Raw genomic sequence first — 20871 nt, forward strand, 5'->3', positions numbered from 1 at the left:
TACATATGCCCCCTAACCTGGTGAGTTTTCCCCCATACAAAAGATAAAGTTAAAAGCTGAAATGAACTGGATCAATATTTTAAAATATTTATTGGAAGCAATTATTACAAGCCCTATATTAAAATATATATTGCAGTTATTTTGCTCCAGTTTGCAATCTTCCTTGGTTCTCCTTGAATTTGTTGACAAGACTGATTACATTTTAAATCAGGTTGCATATTTCTGTGTAACTGATGTTTGATACAATTCTCTCTTCAGTAATCACATTATTTTGTGACTGTTTACTTCCACTGATCTAACATCATAAACTTGCAATGAAACTCTTAAAATTTGTCTTCTGCAATTATAGAACACTGGGGATTATTGAACTTTACCAAAAATATCAACATCATTATTATGTAACCTTGAATGCAAGGAGTGCTATGTGGAAAAGTAATAACAGCCCTTCAAATAAACCAGGCAATATGATCTTCATTGATCTACAAAGTGTTTACACTTTTTATTTTATGTCTTCATTCAAATAACAGGAATAGTTTTCATACATTGAAAGTAGCATAATACTGTGTGAAGGTCATGGAAACCTATTTTGTCATGCTGAAATAAAAGACATGATAATTAGCTGAGACATGCAAAACCAATTACTTGTTAAATGTTACATTTACTAACATTCAGATTGTGCATACACACTTAAAGAAAATTCACCTCAATTATACACCTCAATTATACAGAAACTAGACTCAACTATGAAATTAAAACATTTAGTCTTGTTTCACTGATAGAAATGATTTGCTTTCAAAGCTTTATAACCATATACAAGTCAAAACCAAATCCAATGCACTTCTTAAATCAAAATTTGTGGATATACTGCACACTTTGACCAAGAACTATGCCATCATTTAGATCACAAACATGTAACTTTTCACCCCTTTCATTCCCTGATGCAAACAGTTTATTACAATAAATGTTCAAACAACTTTATTAGGACATTTGTTTTACAGCAAACTTTCGGTGCATTGTTGTTGCTGTTGGTGCTATTAAAATACTTTACACCTGTCAATTGATAAGATTCCTTTTAAAAAACAGGGCCACAGTACCTTGGTTAATATCAACTATCAATTGTTTTAACTAACACCATCAGCAGCATTGAAATTATCTTAACAAAGAAAGTTAACCCCAGTCAAGACTTCCTCGTTGAACCCTTTTCAAAAGGCAAGCTCAATTGCTAAATCAAAATGAATGTTACAAACTAGAATTGGTAATAAGATATCAAAATAAACAGCAAACAAAACTATACCACACAGGTATCAATAGGAACTTAACCTATTGACACAATATCACACATATGGAAATATGTCAAGCGATCAAAATATGGAGCTGAAATATGTTCTGTTTTATGCACCAAGCAATAAATATACTACTATTGCAATTTCCAGAAAAGTGTTTCATCAGTGATCCAATTCTAGCACAAACGCAAAAATACAGGCAGACTGGCAACCTACTGCCCACCTCTCAAAAATATTTTATTTACATTACTGTAGAAATACATAAATTGCCAAATTCTGACTGCACAGATGAAACTTGCCTTCTCTGATTTTAAGTTCAACTGTCCACAAAACACAACAGCATATCAATAAGTTAAAAACTTATGATGGCTAATGCTGTTAACTAGAATATTTTGTGTCAGAGTTTAAGAATGGCTTTGTTCTATGATTCTGGATCTTCATTTTCAGAAAGTTCTTCATCTGTATCTGTTGGGAAAGAAGAAATAAATTAGTAAAAAAAAAATTAGCTGTGACGAACAATACTGACTGTTCCTCTATATTGGTAAGTTCAATTTAATCCTAATAAAGCCACACAGAAACTGAAAACAATGAATTTAATCTGAAAAACTGGTTTGTCTGATGTATTCTGTAAACACTTTGACCATTTTTTTGGTCATAAAGAGCAAAAGTATGAAGACAAAACAAGTTAGCACACTAGTGTAAAATCATAAAATACTGAAGGGTCTCACTTCAGTCTCTTATGAATTCTCTCCAAAATGTGAACCTCTTTGGGGAGAAATTGACAATGACATAATAATTGCATATTAATAGAACAAATGCTCAGATTTATAGATCACTTCTAATAACTGTAATTCAATAACTTAGAGATGACAAAATCCATTACAGCGTACTTTTGAGGATGTAAATGGTAAAGTTTAATTGTCAATTGCTATTAAAAACATAGCTAATGCTCAGAAAGTTGGCACGTTTCTTTGTAAAGCTACGAGCTGAAGGTTTTATATCAATATAGCACTTCAACATTACATTATTCCCCCAATAGGTTTCAGCATTAGAACTTATCAGAACAAGTTGCTCTATAAAACTGTTGAGAATTCTATGAATGTCCCAAAACACATTAGCTGCCAGGCATGTAAAGTATGTATGAAATACTCAAATGGCAATATAGTACAAGAGTGGCTGACAAGAGATATCAAAGCTAATGTAAAGGCAAAAAAAGAGCATACAGCATAGCAAAAATTAGCAGGAAGATAGAGGACTGGGAAGCTTTTAAGAACCTACAAAGAGCAACTAAAAGAATCATTAGAAGGGAAAAGATGAAATATGAAAGCAAGCTATCAAACAATATCAAAGTGGATAGTAAAATCTTTTTCAAATATGTAAAAGACATGAGGATATAGGACCACAAGAAAATGAGGCTGGAGAAATAATAACAGTTGACACGGAGATGGCAGATGAACTAAATGAGTATTTTGCATCAGTCTTCACTGTGGAAGACACTAGCAGTGTGCTGGTTGTTGAAGGGTGTGAGGGAAGAGAAATTAGTGCAATTTATTATTACAAGGGAAAAGGTGCTCGTAAAGTTTTGAGATCTGAGTGGTACAGAAGTCACCTAAACCAGACGAACCACACCCTAGAGCTCTGAAAGCAACGGTGGAGGAGATTGAGGCAGCATTAGTAATGATCTTTGGACTCTGGCATGGTGTCAGAGGACTGGAAAATTGCAAGCGTCATTCCACTCTTTAAGAAGGAAGACACCAGAAAGAAAATTATAGACCAGTTAACCTGACCTCAGTGGTTGGGAAGATGTTGGAGCCAATTGTTAAGCATAAGGTTATGGAGTACTTGGTGACACAGGACAAAGGAAGTATGGTTTCCTTCATCTTGCATGACAAACCTGTTGGAATTCTTTGAGAAAATTACAAGTATGATAGATAAAGTTCTTGCAGTGAATATTGTACATTTGGACTTTCAGAAGGCCTTTAACAAAGGTGCCACACATGAGGCTACTTACCAAGTTAACAGCCCATGGTATTGCAGGAAGGTTACTGGCATAGTTAGAGCATTGGATGATTGGTAGGAGGAGGCAAATGGGAATAAAAGCATCCTTGTCTGGTTGGCTGCCAGTGATTAGTGGTGTTCTGCAAGAGTCAGTGTTGGGACCACATCTTTTTATGGTGTATATCAATGATTTAGATGATGGAGCAGATGGCTTTGTTGCTGAGTTTGCAGGTGATACAAAGATTGGTGGAAGGGCAGGTAGTATTGAGGCAACAGGTAGACAGAATAGGAGAATGGGCAAGAAAGTAGCAAATAAAATACAATGTTGGAAAATGCATAGTCATGCACTTTGGTAGAAGTAAATGTGCAAACTATTTTCTAAATGGGGAGAAAATACAAAAATCTGAGATGCAAAGAGACTTGGGGAGTCCTTGTGTAGAACACCCCGAAGGTTAACTTGCAGGTTGAGTTGGTGGTGAGGAAGGCAAATGCAATGTAAGCATTCATTTCAACAGGTATAGAATACAAGAGCAGGGATGCGATGCTGAGGCTTTATAAGGCACTCGTTAGGCCTCACCACAAGTGCAATGTAAGCATTCATTTCAACAGGTATAGAATACAAGAGCAGGGATGTGATGCTGAGGCTTTATAAGGCACTCGTTAGGCCTCACCACAAGTGCAATGTAAGCATTCATTTCAACAGGTATAGAATACAAGAGCAGGGATGTGATGCTGAGGCTTTATAAGGCACTCGTTAGGCCTCACCACAAGTATTTTGATCAGTTTTAAGAAAAGATGTGCTGCCATTGGAGAGGGTTCAGGGCAGGTTCACAAGGATGATTCCGGGAATGAAACAGTTATCATACGATAGCTCTGGTCAGTACTTGCTGGAATTTAGAAGGATGAGAGAGGATCTCATTTAAACTTTTCAAATGCTGAAAGGCCTAGACAGAGTAAATGTGGAAAGGACATTTCCCATGGTAGGGGAGACTAGAACAAGATGGCACAGCCTCAGGACAGAGGGGCGTCCATTTAAAACAGAGATACAGAATAATTCCTTTGGCCAGAGGGTGGTGAATTTGTGGAACTTGTTACTACAGGCAGCTGTGAAGGTCAGGTCATTGTGTGTAGTTAAGGCAGAGCTGATAGGTTTTCGATTGGACATGGCATCAAAGGTTACAGGGAGAACACTGGGCAGTGGGGCTGAGAAGGGGTAAAAAGGTTCTGCCATAATTGAATGGTGGAGCAGATTCGGTGGGCCAAATGGCCTAATTCTGCTCCTATGTCTTATGAATTTTTTTTTTTTTTTACTAATTACCATCTTCAAAGTCCTTTAAGTCTGGGGATTCTTTCAAGTCATCCTCCTCTTCATCTTCAAGTTCCTTGGCTATTAACTGTCTTGCTAATTTGATATTCATGCCTTCATTGTAGTGCATTTTCCTCTTCATTTCAAACTGTTTCTTGTTTTCTTTAAGGAAACAAAACATTTTGAAATTACATAATCTATTTTTTCCTCACCAAGATTGCAAACTTTCCCTGAATGTTTAACATTGCTCTGCAAAATTAACACAAAAATCGTATTGGGTGACTGGAAGGGCATTTCGTATCCTCTTAGCTTTTGAACAGTACACCAACGAATCAAAATTACTTGTCAAAGCATTGATTTCCACCCCCCCAAACAAAGCCTATGCCTACAGAGATACAAGACTTCACAAATAAAAAAAACATTAATAGCAAATTGTCAAACCAAATGTATCATAAATTCCCAGATTCCCACATTTGCCAGCATCGCTTCCCTCCATGGATAAAGTCTATACGCAATTAGCTTAACTGTTACCATTATTCTACATTTGCAACTGCTTTCAATACAGTTACACAACTTAATTCATCACAACATATAAATAATAAAAATTAATTCCCATTCAGTATTGCTATAGGGTCAAAATATTGTACTTTGCTCATGAAATTCTTTCTATTGGAGTGAATTTTGGATGCAGAATACAACACACTGCAATTACAATATAAAATGATGCTCTGCTAACCCTAGTGCAGAATTTGGAACATTTGATTAGAAATTTAAATAAAAAAACACTTCTGTAAATGTAAAGCTGTAAATATACAACAGGTAAGCAGCATTCATAACAATAAATATATCACAAGTTAAAATTTTAGTCAATACTCAATATCTGCTTTTTGTTAAGAAATGTTCAGAATCATTCCTTTTAAATGTTGTAAAAGTGGAATCAATGTATATTTTTCAGCAGCCTATTGCTAACTGAAATCATAGTAGGTACTGGAAAACTGTTCCAATAGTAGGACACTTCTTGGAGATTCCTTATTTTTGAAAAATATTTTCTCAAAGTAAATGTACTATTAAATTTGCTAAAGAACACTACACTTGCCATGAAAGCTTCAATGCTTCAAACCCCCACAGCACTTCAACTTCTCTCTGCAAATTAAGGAAGCATAGATGCAAAAGCAACAAGCCATTATGCGTAGTTACAATAAAGATAGTTACATTTTGAAAATGGAAAAAAAATCCTGCAGAAGCTGGAAATCTGAAAATAACAACAGGAGACTTGAAACTTTAATTCATTTCAATAGATATTGCTTGAGTGTTTCCAAACTTTTTTTGTCTTTGAGGAAAGATCAGAGCAGCTAGGGTTTGTATCTGCAAGATCCTAAGCGTCTTTGATCGAGTGGATATGAAGAGAAGGCTTTCTTATTAGAGAAATTAGAACAAAGGATCACTGTTTACAAATAAATCGCTACACATTTAAGACAGAAATTAGGTGCTATGTCTTTCACACAGGAATTTGCCTTTCATCTCTCTTCCTTACAGGGTGATGGAAACAGTCTGACATTTTAAAGGCAAATATGGATACTTTTTTAATAAGGGGTGAAATATTACTTAAAAGTTAGCCACTCTTCATTCCTGTGAAACTGCTGATTTGAGATTTGAGTTGGTTACTTTTATAACAAATGCAAAATCTCATATTATGATCACTGTTTCCCAGAATATACTTTACTAATTACAAAAGAATAAATCCAAAGTAACTTTTTTTCTTGTTGAATCCATTTCATTTGTTCTCAAAACTGATTTGAACTAATTCCATAAACTTTTCCCTTAGAGTTCTGTATTAACTTATCACAAATCTCATCTCTGTTCACTGTTAGAACAATTATTAAGGATCTTAAACTATTCCTACCATGCCTTTTGCCCAAAGTCAATTTTTCTTGCCAGCCAAAAAGATGCCACTTCCTGATCTTCTGTGCTAAATTTCTACCCTGATATCATGCTTGATTCCTTTATCTTTAGTCTCTAAATACATTAGGCAGATTTTTCCACAGTTTGGCTATATATCACCATATTTTTTTTAAAGGTGCATAACCTCAAGGACACTATTCTACTTCTCCTGGGAAATAGAGAAGGAATTCAAAAGACCAGGAATATCCTGATGCCTGAACATGGGAACTGATGATAGGGATAACATCCATATAAGGTTCTAGACAGCTTACTGGATGCACCTGGTAGTAGCCAAAGTGTTGTTTGAACCATGAAATATGTTGAAGTTACATTGACTTACCTACCTGGCTTTCCTGTTTTGACAGATGCTCCAAATACACAGTGATCTCACAGGTGCAAGCTAAGCATTTTTAAATTAGTGACCTTCTCTTAAATCCGAATACTTCAATGAATTATTGTATCACTCTCAGAAGATTAAGGCACTTAAACTGTGACATTAAATAAGTAGATCTCTTTTTGTTGCATTATGAAAAAAATGTATAAAGTTTCAGCCTCACAAAAAGATAATTATCTAATCATAAAGCAACTACATAAATCCTAATTATAAAACCGAGTGAAAATGGACTTAAAACTACATCATGAACAAGCATTCTAACATTTTAGAACTACTTTCACAAGTTAAATAAATATTACAAATAAGGTAAATATAATTGGCTTGCCTTGTTCTTCTGGTGTTAATTCTTCCTCTTCTTCACTACTTTCTTCCTTTGGTTCTAAGATTTTAGGATTAATTCCCTCAGCTGCTGTCAACCTGAATGAAAAATTTCCAAGCACTTTGTAATTTTCTCCACTGCTCAACTTGCTTTTTGTTAAAATAGCATTGATTCTAATGATGGGACTCTGGTGTCCTTTACTTTCCTTCCAGTGTTAGGTTAGATATCAATGCTGGTTTGAGGCACCATTTACAAAAGTAATTGCAAGGTTACCTGATAGACAAAACTATTTCACATCTGTGTAACAATCCAATTACTCTGAAGAGTAGGTTTAATTCTGTAGACAACCTCTTCTACACACCAAAGGCTTGCTCTGCCCTTACTTTGTACATCATTAATGCAAAAGGCAAAATGTTCTTGAAATAATGAGGCCTTTGGCACATAAACAAATCATCTTCTGGAACAACAACCTTTGAAGGCAAACAGTATACTCAGTCCTGGAGTTCAGAAAAAATAACACTGTCATATAAAATTCCAGATGGCAATGCAGAAGGCTCAGAGGACCCTGAATCCCCAACTAGTGACCAGAATGTCTCAATAAGCAGTTCAACCTTTCAGGAGTGAGAGGAGGATAAATTTCACGTGGAGCTGTATATTATCAGAATTTTCAAACTCATTGGGCTATGGATTGTTAGCTATTGGGTATATTCAGGGATGTAGTAGAATGGAATACAAGGAGGATGATATCAGCAAAACCTGACACAGTCCTTGATCAATCAACAAATTCGGATGAGAAAGGCATGGAAAGAGATTCTGCACATCTTCTAATAAATGTATTTAAATAATGCCTAGAATACATGAATTGCTATACCACATTAGCTACCAATGGACAATTGTTTATTGCATTACCATTAAACTGTGTACAATCAATTAACAAAATTCTTAGTTAATAAGGATGGTTGGCAACCAACATCAAGCTGGATACATCACAGAACTCTGAACTTCCCTCCCCCTTTTCCATTGGTTTCTCCCCAGCATGCTACTTGGATCCTCTTTGCTTAAAAGATTGCTCTTTTCTGCACTTCGGGAGAAGTTGACGTGCATCTGACTCCAACTAAGTGTTGTACATTGTTTGCCTCTCTTTTGGCCAGACGTGCAGTCCTTCTTAGGTGGAGAGATGCTGCCCCACCCACTCGTGCTCAATGGCTCAGAAACATTATGTCCTGCTTAGACCTTGAAAAGATTCATTATTCACTTATTAATTCGGACATAAAGTTCCAAAAGGTGTGGGGACCTTTCCTTAAATATTTTCATAATTCCCATTTAGATTAAGGGTGCATCCCTCCCTTTTTTCTTTTGCATTTAAATCCCTTACTTCCAGCTTCTGTCGGTTAAGATTTATAGTTTTTTTTAATGTGTAAACATATTATAGTTCAGGTAGTAGGCAATATACCTTGTTTTTTTAAAAAATATAAATACAGCTCTGTGGTGATAAAAATTCGGATTAACTTTTTTAAAATTGTCATAAGGTTGGCTTGCAGTTGGGTAGTGGGAGGATGGGGTGGTAACCTACTTTATATGATTCTAAGGATGCTTTTTCTTAATTGTTATGAACTATACATTTGATACATTTGTTTTGCACCGTATAAACTTTTTTTAAAACTGTTTTTTGTTTTGTCGCATTGTAGAAACTCATAAAAATTAATTTTAAAAAACTCTGGACTTCCATGAAATTAAAGTGCAAGAACCTAATCTGTACCTGCAAATGACATTCAGAAAAGAGAGGATATCTTCTAGGAAAATTGAATTGAACATCTCTAATTTTAAAAAAAACATTAGCATGTGCTATATAGCAAGATGAAACCACAGCTAGTGCCTTTATTATACCAACATTAAGATGAAACTCCAAAGAATTTGAACACATTTTCTTTTGTAACAGACGTGTCAAATGACAAGATTAAAATAGAAAAAAACGTAAGTCTATATTGAAAATTTAAGACCTGATTTGGATCTTTACCCAGCCTTGGACAGTACTAGCAACTTAACTGTCATTGAAAAGTGGCAAACATCTTCTTGACAGTCCCAGCAATAATTCATCTCCAGGTCAGAATGGTGTGCACATTGAAAGAGGATTTGCAGGTACCTAATGCCCTTATCCTGAGTTATAACATCACTGGTTTGGGCTATGTTATCAAATAACTTGCTTGGTAAATTGCTGGCGTCTTTATTAGAAATTCTGCATTCACAATACATTGAAAATAGAGGGATGGAGTGAATGTTTTAGGCAACAAAGATACAGTAATCTACCAGGCTGGTTTCTCCTCAAGTTTTGATATTAAAGCAGCAATCATCCACAAAATTACCTCTGAAATGATGAAAAAGTATTGAGAACTCAGAAAGAGATGTAACCTACAAGAACCATACCCTGACTTGATTTTGTAACCACAATAAATTGTTTGTTCAGTACAATTTAGCTTATGGACAAAGGTAACCTCCTACCCCACCCCAAAACGTTTACATTAGTGAAGTGGGTGATGAGAAAGATGTTGACTATTAAAGATTTAAAGTACATTTATTATCAAAGCATGTATACAGAATACAACTCTGAGATTCATCCTTCTGCAGGCAGCCACAAAACAAAGAAACACCATGAAACCCGTTCAAGAAAACATCAAACAGCTAAAGTGCAAGGAAAGAACAAATTGCACAAATAGCAAAACGCAAGTGAACAACATAGAATATCACGCATCAACCCAGGAGTCCAGTAGTATTCAGTTTTATCACTCTGCCTCCCGACTACGGACATATAAGACTGGTCGCTTCTTGTCAGCCTTTAATCTCTCCCTTTTCCAATTTAAACTTTGAAATTTCAACTTTATTCAATCGGATCAGTTATAATTACGGCTACTCTCAGAAGCGCCAAAAGAAATCCGGACCCAGGCAATGAAGTCCAAGAAGACCGACGAATTCTCACAGGAACCCCCCCTCCCCCCCCCCCCCCCCCCCGGGTAAAGAGACTAGAATCTCAAATCAGCATTGAGATAACTGAACTAAAAGAGAAATTCGAAGGAAAAGTTGACTCTTTGAGCCTTGATCTTAAAGAAGTTAGTCAAAATACTGCAGACCTTTCTTCATGTTTGGAAAAAGCCCAACAAAGGATCGTCGATCTCAAAGCTCGATCACGTCGGAGCAATATTCGAATTGTTGGATTAAAAGAGAAATCAAAATCGGCTGACACACTGGATTATTTTGCAAAAAATGTTTCGGTCTTTATTTCCGGAGGTTTGTTTACAGCCTTCAGATATCGAAATGGCTCATAGAATCGGCACTTTAAAATTTTTGGATCAAGGTAAAAACAGACATATTGTGGTGCGCTTTCTCCGTTTCAGAGACAAAGACCGTATTATTAAGCTTGCAAGAAAAAACTCTTTCAATATCAGAATTCAGACATTCATTTCTATGAAGATTTTCCATGCAAAATTGTTAAAAAGCGTGCTGGATTTGCAATTGCAATGAAATCAGCGTATGAAAAAAAGCTCTTTCCATTGCTCCAATATCCAGCGAAACTGAGGCTCTTCGTTAAAAAAATCTGGTTTTCATTTCTTTGATGATCCATTTGATGCATTGAGTTTTATTAATTCTTTATCCAACGCATCCAATGACGAATCTGAAGCTTGAATGATTTATAATGGTTTGATTGTCTTGCGGTGTAAAGAGTGATTAGATTGAAAGATTTGATGGTTACAGTCTTTATTTTAAAATACATTTTTTTATCTCCTTAAAAGACTGGTTTGGATGGCTTCAATTTCAGAAGACAGAGGGAGAACTGTTGATAGTCTGTAATAAGTTTGAACCATTTAGAATTTTTTTCCTGCAGCATTTAAATGAATTAATTGTATTTTTTTAATTTCATATGCTTTTGTAAAGATTTTTTTAAAGTAATTATTTGGAATTCTTTATGTTTTAAAGATAGACAGGACAATTTAAAGATGGCGATTGTTTTTCTTCTGTGCAAATATTTCAAGAATTGTTTTGGATGTGTTTTTCTTCCCTTATCTAATGTTATGAAGGCTACTTTCAATTGAAGGTCGTTTTGTTATACAAGAAGAACACTTTCCTTCCACGTTAATTATAGTGAGATATATGTCCACTGTAATGTTTTATGTTCAGTAGAGAGAGACAGAGATTATTTTATTATTTTTTTCTTTTTACTGAGGTAGGCGGAGTTTGTAATTTGCATTCGCGTCTATGCTTTTCTTGGGGCTTGCGTGGGATTTTTTTTCTTTTTTTTCCCATTATGGAATCCTGGAGCATACCCCAATTATTTTTATTGTTGTTCATCTCCGCCTTTTTCGACTATCATATCCTAATATGCGTCTAACTATTGTTTTTAGACACAAAGTTCCATGATGATATCTAAACAGCTAAATGTTTTAACTTGGAATGTTTGCAGCTGGAATCATCCTATTAAGCGTAAGAAAACATTTAAAGTTATTAACCGATTCCAGCCTCTTTGCTCAAGAGACGCATATCAGGTTATGTGATAAAAATTGATTCTTTAAATTTTGGAAGGGTCCTCAGTTTCATGCAAATTCCCAGAGTAAAACTAAAGGTGTTTCTACTTTTATTGATTCCAATACTCCTTTTAACTAGGAGGATATTATAACTGATATCAATGGTAGATTTCTGATTGTTAAAGGAACAATTTATAATAGAAAAATGATTTTGGTTAATATTTATGGACCAAATGTTGATGATCCCTTATTTTTTAAAACTGTTTTCCCGTTATTACCTGATTTAAATGAATATATGTTATTAATGAGTGGTGATCTTAATATTTGTCTAAATCCTTTAATGGATAAATCATCATCCAAATATCAGCCCCCCAATCGTTCTGCATCACTTATTAATTCCTTTTTAATTGATTACGGTTTAATTGAGATCTGGAGGCATATGCACCCTAGTGATAGAGAATATTCTTTTTTCTCACACGTTCATAATAAATATTCAAGAATCGACTATTTCATAGTTGACCCTCGACTTTTATTCAATGTTCAGAAATGTGAGTATGATGCGATTGCTATTTCTGATCATGCGCCTTTAAACTTAATATTTGAACTGAAAGATGCTGTTTCTACCAGACAATTTTGGCGTTTTCCAGAACATTTATTATGACGTTCAGAATTTGTCGAAGTTTCAGAGTTAATCGAAGCTCAGATGAAAGAGTTTTTTTCTCTTTAATAATATAGGAAACGTCTCTAAGTTAGTAATTTGGGATACATTAAAAGCTTGTTTACGCGGTCAAATTATTTTGTATGTAGCTAAACTGAAGAAACAAGAATGGAATTAGATAAAAATCTCTAAACAAATTAAAGAATTAGATAACATTAATGCAATCTCTCCAAATGCTGTTTCATTTAAAAAAAGAGTAGAACTACAATCACAGTATAATTTATTACTAACATATCCTATTGAAGGATATTTGCTTAAATTGAAAAGTCAATTTTATATCTTTGGGGAAAAAATAATAAGCTCTTAGCTTCTCAATTAAGAGCAGCTAGAGCCAAAAGACAAATCTTAAAGATTCATAAAAATAATGGAGATATAGTAAGTAACATGGGGACATTAATAATACTTTTCAAGATTTTTACTCTGATCTTTACATATCTCAATTTCCTGCAGATTCCTCTAGAATGAAGGCTTTTTTACATAAAATTAAATTTCCACAAATTTCTTTTGAAGATCAACAGATGCTTGATGCTCCAGTTACCGAGTATGAAATTCAGAAAGCTATTTTATCAATGCAATTAGGTAAAGCTCCTGGACTTGATGGTTATTCAGTGGGATTTTACAAAAAATTTGAAAGATTACTATCTCCGTATCTTTTGGAAATATTTCATGAATCTTTTGATAAGGGTAATTTACCTCCTTTTTATGAAGCATCTATTTCCTTAATTCTTAAAAAAGATAAAATGTTCATCATATAGACCTATTTCGCTATTAAATGTAGATGTAAAAATTCTCTCTAAAATATTGGCCAATCGCTTGGAAAATATTTTAACTAAAATTATTTCTAAGGATCAAATGGGCTTTATTAAAGGCCATTATTCTTTCTCTAACATTCAGAGATTGATGAACATTATATATTCATCATTATCTAAGCAACCTCAATGTGTTATCTCTCTCGATGCAGAAAAGGCATTTGATAGAGTTGAGAGGCCATATTTGTTTAAAGTATTAGAAAAATTTGGTTTTGGTTATAATTTCAATAAATGGATTCAAATGATTTATAAGAATCCTATTGCCACGGTCATTACTAATAACTGCCGGTCTTTTTTCTCACTTTCTCATGGCACTAGACAGGGATGTCCATTAAGTCCTTTATTATTCAATCTTGTATTGGAGCCTTTAGCTATAACATTACGTGAAGCTAAAAATATCCATGGTATCCGTATGAATGGAACCATACATAAGATTTCTCTTTATGCAGATGATCTTTTGGTTTTTATTTCAAATCTTGAGGAATCAATTCCTAATCTTTTGGAAACACTTAAAGATTTTGGTAAATTTTCAGGATATAAACTTAACTTGAATAGAAGTGAATTGTTGCCATTAAATGTTCATGTTAATGCATATAATGATATTCCTTTTAGAATTGATAATACATTTAGATATTTAGGTATTGTAATTACTAAAAAATATAAAGATCTCTATAAAGTAAATATAGTTCCTTTAATGGACTCCATGAAACAATTATTTTCTAGATGGAATCCACTTACTTTTTCTTTACTAGGTCGTATTCATGCTGTGAAAATGATGATTTTACCTAGATTTTTATATGTTTTCCAAAATATACCTATCTTTTTAACTAAAGAAATGTTTCGATCAAATTGACTCTCTTATTTCTTCTTTTATTTGGAACAATAAAAGACCTAGAATTAATAAGTATCATTTACAAAAATTTAAAAAAGACGGTGGACTTGCACTTCCTAATTTGAGACTGTATTATTGGGCTGTGAATATTAGACAATTATGTTTTTGGTTATATTGGCTTGATAAGAGCCAAAAACCATTATGGGTTGATTTGGAATTAAAAGTTGTTAAACAATTTCATTTAACTCCAATTTTAAGAGCTCCATTACCTTTACAGCTCTCTAAAATTCCAAATGTAAATCTCTATCTGGTTATTAAACAATCCCTACGGATTTGGAGAGCAAACACAAGGAAATCTGCAGATGCTGGAAATTCAAACAACACACACAAAATGCCGGTGGAACGCAGCAGGTCAGGCAATCCTGACGAAGGGTCTCAGCCTGAAATGTCGACAGTGCTTCTTCCTATAGATGCTGCCTGGCCTGCTGTGTTCCACCAGCATTTTGTATGCCCACGGATTTGGGTTCAGTTCCGAAATTCTTTTAATCTTAAACAATTTAAGTTATCTAGTTTTTTTATATCAAAATTTTTTTATTTAAACCTTCAACAACTGACCCCATATTTTTTCTATGGGAAAATAAAGGAATTCATTCTTTTACAGATTTATTTTGTGATGGTCGATTGATGACTTTTGAGGAGTTAATTAATAAATTTTCTCTCGCTCATACACTTTTGTTGCAATATTTTCAGGTTAGACATTTTTTACAACAATATTTACCTAAGTTTCCATATTTACAAGAATCTGATTTGTTGGATACCATTTTGAAATTGAATCCCTTAGTGAAAGGTTGCATTAGTAGAATTTACAATTTACTTTTGTTATAAAAAGAGAACCTATCACTAAAGACTAAACAAGATTGGAGAGAGAACTTAATATGACCTTTGTTAATGAAGATTGGCTTTGAGTTTTGAAAAACGTAAATTCTTCTTCTGTATGTGCCAACCATTGTTTAATTCAATTTAAAACTGTACACCGTTATTACTAACAAAGGAGAGACTATCTAAAATATTTCCTAGTATAGGTAACTATTGTGATAGATGTAAAACTGAAGTAGCCACTTTGTCACATATGTTCTGGTCATGCTCTTCTTTAAAATTGTTTTGGAAATCTTTATTTTCTACAATTTCTAAAGCTTTGAAAATTAAGTTACAACCTAAAAGATTGACTGTTCTATTTGGAATAGTTCCACATCATATTCAGGGTATCTCATCTTCAGATCAACATTTGTTACACTGCTGGCAAGAAGGGCTATTTTATTAAAATGGAAGGATTATTTCTTCCCCTATATTAATTGAATGGTTTTCTCAAGTGATGTTATGTCTTAGTTTGGAAAAAAATCAGAAGTAGAACTTTTGATCCTGTATTTGATTTTGAGAGAAGATGGGGTAATTTTGCCAAATATGATCATTTAATTTGAATTAAGTTATACGGTTTGCTTCCAATTTTATTTGTTTTATAAATATGAAATGACGATTGATGACTCTTTTTTAATATATTTAGATGATGCTCAAACGTATTGCTCTGGGGGGGGGGGGGTTGATTCCTAATGGTTTTTTTTATATAGTTAGTGGGGTTTTTTTTCTTAGTTAGATGGGGTTCTTCTTTTTTTCTATATATATTTTTAAAAATTCCATTTTTATATTTCAAGATCAGTTTTTGTTTTCTTTTCTTCAGCTTTATTAATTGTATGCATATTAATCTGTTAAAGTTTTGTATCATTTTATAGCTGTTGATGATTACGTATTGTTACGAATGTGCCACAACTCTGAGGGGCCGAAGGGTACAAAGTTGCCCCCTCCTTTTTGAGAATCGCAAGATCGCTATTAATTCGGGTCTGGGACCCAGGAAATGAGAGAGAATCCACAAGGTTTTGGAATGTGTCCTGGCCTCAGCGAAAACAAAACCCCTGATAACGGCTATTGTCTCTTGAAGACGGAATTGTGTATTGAGTACTGTACTATTCATTGAAGCCCCTCAGGGGATGACCAGAGTGGGCTGGTTGAGGGATTGCATCATCCCAACCTGATTGACATCTGAGACCCCGTGAGTAAGGATAAAAGAGGGTTTGGGGAACAACCCCTTGAGACGCACCAGGAGAAACGCTGGAAAGCCAGTGACAGCGTTTTATAGCGAACGCCGGTGAGGGCCCATGTGCATCCTCCCTTGCCAGGGTAGCGGGCTCATCACGGAAGAACGGCTTAGCTAAAGGAGAGGCCACAAGTGAACGGCCACACCAACGGGACTTCTGACGGATCGAAATCATAAAAAGGAAAGCCGGCAAGTTTCTAAAAAATCTCTCTCTCCAACAAAAGGCTGCAGCCTGAATGAACTGAGTGACTTTTATATTTTCATCGGACAATACATTATCCCCTAGACAACAATAGAGATTATTTCTTATTGATTATTATTATACCCGCACATTTAGATTTAGTATTGACGACGTATACTATCTATATGTTTGCATTGATATTATTTTTGTGTATTTTTACCAATAAATACTGTTAAAAATAGTATCATCAGACTTCAACGGACCTCTCTATCTTTGCTGGTAAGTGACCCAGTTACAGGGTTCGTAACAGTATCAATAAAAAGATTCTAAAAATGAAAAGTAGTATTCAGTTTTATTCAGTTCAGTGGTGCACCACTAGCCCAGAAGAAGTGGTTTGACATTCTGCCATGATTACAAGCCTAAATGGTAGTTAAATGGAGCAAAACTATAGGGTACTGATTAGCACAATACTTAACAGCACCAGCAATCGAGATTCAATTCCTGCCGCTGTTTGTGAGGCATTTGTATGCTACCCTTGTAACCGTGAGGGATCTCTCTGGATGCTCTGTTTTCCTCCCACATTCCAAAGATGTGCAGGTTATGGGTAGCAAGCTGTGCGTATGCTAAGTTCACACAGCTACAGTTTGCCCCAACACATTACCATCACAGGCATTCTCTCTGTTCTTTCTTGACCCTCTCCTCCATATAATATGTTCATCTTTTCCATTTCTGATATGCAATACTTGTTAGCCTTAGTTTGTGTTTCTGGATTATTTTTGAGCACTTACTACATTTGTTTTTTCCCCCTTTTGGATCTTGAGCAACTGTAGGTTTATTTGCTTCAACCAGCTGGATTCGATCTTGTTCTATTTAGAGCCTCAAGTACATAAAGTATACAAAGCCACAAAGGAAAACGCCATGAAGAATTCCATGGCAGAATTTTAGTCTGACCATTTTCACCGAGCTCCACTCCAATCTGTCCTCATCTTTTGGACAGTTCCAATCTCAAAACTGAAATATACAAAACTACTGGAAGAAAGCAAATGTTACTGAAACCACAGAGCAGGTACAACTAAAGGTTCAGATTTTAGTGGAAATATACTCACTTCTTAGCTAGTATTTCTGCAGTAATGTTTATATTTGATTCGGAGTCACTCATTGCAGCTTCATCGTCATCATCACCTCCTACTATCCTGGACAATAAAGGAAACATTAGAACGTATTTGTAACCGTACCTAGACACTAGGTTAATAATTTTAATGCAAGATAAATAGTAAGAAACAACAAGAGTATTGTGCAAAATTGGAATTTATCAGAAATACAAATTGTTCATTATAGATGTGTTAACAAATGAACATTTTAAACATTGAATAAAAATATATAAAGAAACACTACAAGATGATAAAACCTAATGATCAATTTTTCTTTTACAAATGAAACCTTAAAAACTATATTACACTCCATATTAGTCAATTGTCAGAGGTATGAAGGTCTTGTTTCTCATGAGGCTTCCATTTGGCAAGTTGACCTCAACCAAATGTTCAAGAAATTCTCTCTTAAATTACCATACCATATATTTTGTTTATATTAAAGTACAGGAAAAAAACACCTTGGATTAAAAGCATTATTCCGTTCCAAGTCCCAATAATTCTCATTATGTGATGATTAAAAAGCGATCTATTCTGTTTCTTTTGAAGGCAAAATTGGTACCTACATGCTGCATATGAAAGAAATTATCATTCTAAGTATAAAAGGACATGGCAGACTGAAGGAGGTGATAGTAATTACAAAAAATGAGAATCAAGCTCTTCCAATGCCTCTTTTTAGTTTATTTCATGAGCAAATTTATTTCAATGACAAGGAACTGATCTGAACCCAGCATAAGGTAAGAAAAGAGTAGACCTACCTCATGAAGCACAAGGTAAAGAAAGGTAAACAGAACATGCGACTAAATGTACAGTGAACACTGGATGTACTATAAAGAAGTCAACTGAGGAACAGTTTGGGCTGTCAATAACAAACTAGGTACCTGGTGATATGCATCCTATCACTTAAATTAGTTTATACCTACCCTATAAGGAGTGCTTATGACCTTTACTTGGCATAAAACAGATGCACAACTTTTCATCAAGCTTTTTTTCCATTTTACCTTCAAGAGGTTTTCTTAATTGTACTACACTGAAGTTCTTAACTCAAACTTGAAACAATTTGCAAAGTTGCCCAATTTCAAAAATAAAATGAATATAATAAAATTGATATTCTGCTCGACTTACACATCAATGAATTTTAATTGCTCTTTATAGCTTTAATGCATCTACCCAATCTGCCATACTATAAAATTGCAACTGTCAGTAATCAAATAAAACTAAGAGAGTACTGCCAGGTGTCCTCTGTTGTCCCATGCCACTCAAATAAGCTGGGTCACCACTCCTGTGTGCTCCAAGCACCCAGGCACACCTTCCTTCTGCACAGATGTATTGATGTAGCCTTCGTTGGAGAGGAAAGCTCACAGCTGCCTCACATTCATACTGAAAAAGATCTGCTTCGACGCAAGTGTGGATACCACAGCATGGCACCCTACTGAGGATTCTTCAGCCAATGCTGGTATATAAAGTTCCAATTTCCATTGTTCAGAACCTAGCCAGAAAGGCCTCTGGAGATAGTTGGGATACTCTCAGCAGCATTACACTCTGTGGAAAGAACACCAAGCTAAGGCTGCCCTTGAAATCCTTGGAGAGGTGATGCAGTACAGGGAGTCTAGTGACCCAAAGGTGACCCAGGCAGGGGTCATTGTGAATTCCAGGAGGAAGCAGAGAAAAAAAAAGAGGCCATGCATCAGGCTGAGTCTCAACTGTCCCTCAATATCCTGGTGGGACCAGTGACCCAAGGAACAGCTGGCCTGGAAAGCTTCCCAGTCTCTAGGTATGACACGGCTAAGGGGAGGGAGAAATGCAAATTCATCCACGAGAGAGAGAGAGCAGCCATGGATGAAGAGATCCACCAAAGCAGTAGACATGAAGTAGCAAGGAGCTTGGACCAGGTGGAAGCAGGCCATGGAAAGGAAAGTGACATGGACTGATCTCTGCTGAGCAGAGCCACACCAAGTTCCTAGTTCAGGAAGTGTATGACATCTTGCCTAGTCCTGCACAGCTGGAGGAAGGTTAATGCATCAGACTGTCTGTTATGTTCCAGGAGAGAGACCTTGGAGCACATCCTGAGTTGTTGCCCGAAAGGAGACATGACCAGGTATTGAAGATCCTAGCAGAAGCAATCTTAAGAATCTAACAGCAAATTACCTCAACCCTGCAATCAAATCATCACCTTCGTGAGAGCAGCAGAGCAACCGGAAGCAAGAGTACATAAAGCCATCCACAGGGATTCTGGCACCCGCTCATGACTGACTTGGAGGAACAACTAAAGTTCCCACAGCACATAGTCAAGACCACCTGAGACCAGACATCCTCCTGGTCTCAGAGGCAGCAAAATCTTCCTCAAGCTGACAGTGCCTTGGAAGGAGTGTCTGGCGGAAGCCCATGATAGAAAGCTTGCCAGGTACAAAGAACTGGTCAGTGACTATTGGAGGCAGGGATGGATGTGCATGCCCCTTGAAGTGGACTGCCAGGGCTTCACTGGACAGTCTCTTCACAGAGACCTCAGTGCACTGGGTGTCATTAGAACAAGGAGGCAGAGTGCCATTGGAAACATCACAGAGGCAGTAGAGAAAGCCTCAAGATAGCTCTGGATGAAGAGAGCAGGTCCATGGGGATCTGTAGCATATGCCACCTGAATACAAGTTGTGGCTTTATCTACCATGGCTGGGTTGCCTGGGTGAGGGTGTCTGACGTTGAAAGACCAGAAACAGCCAAAATCCCCAGGTTATATCACTGATGGTGTGTATAGAGCATCATGAGATGTATTCTTCAAATTGCACAGTGAATTGTGGGTATAAAAGTAGAAAACTTAATCTACAGTTTTCCAAACCGTTTAATCACAGGTAAACATTGAGATATGCTACATCTTTGAGAAAGTCTGGAAAATAATTTCATTTACCTGTTGTACGGTGTACTGGGCTCATCGATCTTCATTAACCCATAATCCTTTCCTTCTGGATGATACGTAGCAAGAATGTTCATTTCATCCCATTTTTGTGTCTTTTTACTGGAAAAAAGAAAATTAAATTAAAATTATATATGTGGTTTGGCATCACCTCCAATACAGCTGAGTGGCCATTGCTTAATTAAGGAAAATGGAACTCAAGGATCAAAGTTTCAGACATCCCCGCACTCCATTATGCTTCTGGACCTGGAATACATACAGAAGTATGTCAAGAAAACAGAGTATCAATACTGTCTCTCCAAAATCCTTCAAATTCAATTGAAGGATAAATAAAGCAATGCCAGTAAATTCTCCCAGTAAAGCATATGCAA

At 35.6% G+C, this 20871-nt stretch overlaps 1 protein-coding gene across 1 annotated transcript in view; it reads right to left on the minus strand.

The window, feature by feature from the left end:
* Nucleotides 1-474: 474 nt before the first annotated feature.
* Nucleotides 475-20871, minus strand: part of ppp1r2 (protein phosphatase 1, regulatory (inhibitor) subunit 2) — a 28296-nt gene continuing 7899 nt past the window's right edge. The window contains exons 2-6 of the mRNA XM_073041185.1: nucleotides 20495-20602; nucleotides 17551-17637; nucleotides 7248-7339; nucleotides 4600-4749; nucleotides 475-1748 (exon numbers count right to left, since the gene is read on the minus strand). Coding sequence (XP_072897286.1) covers nucleotides 1705-1748; nucleotides 4600-4749; nucleotides 7248-7339; nucleotides 17551-17637; nucleotides 20495-20602 — 481 coding nt within the window. The 3' untranslated portion in view covers nucleotides 475-1704. The remainder of the gene's footprint in view (nucleotides 1749-4599; nucleotides 4750-7247; nucleotides 7340-17550; nucleotides 17638-20494; nucleotides 20603-20871) is intronic.

This window comes from Hemitrygon akajei, chromosome 3 (assembly GCF_048418815.1).
Source record: "Hemitrygon akajei chromosome 3, sHemAka1.3, whole genome shotgun sequence".
Lineage (NCBI taxonomy): Eukaryota > Metazoa > Chordata > Chondrichthyes > Myliobatiformes > Dasyatidae > Hemitrygon > Hemitrygon akajei.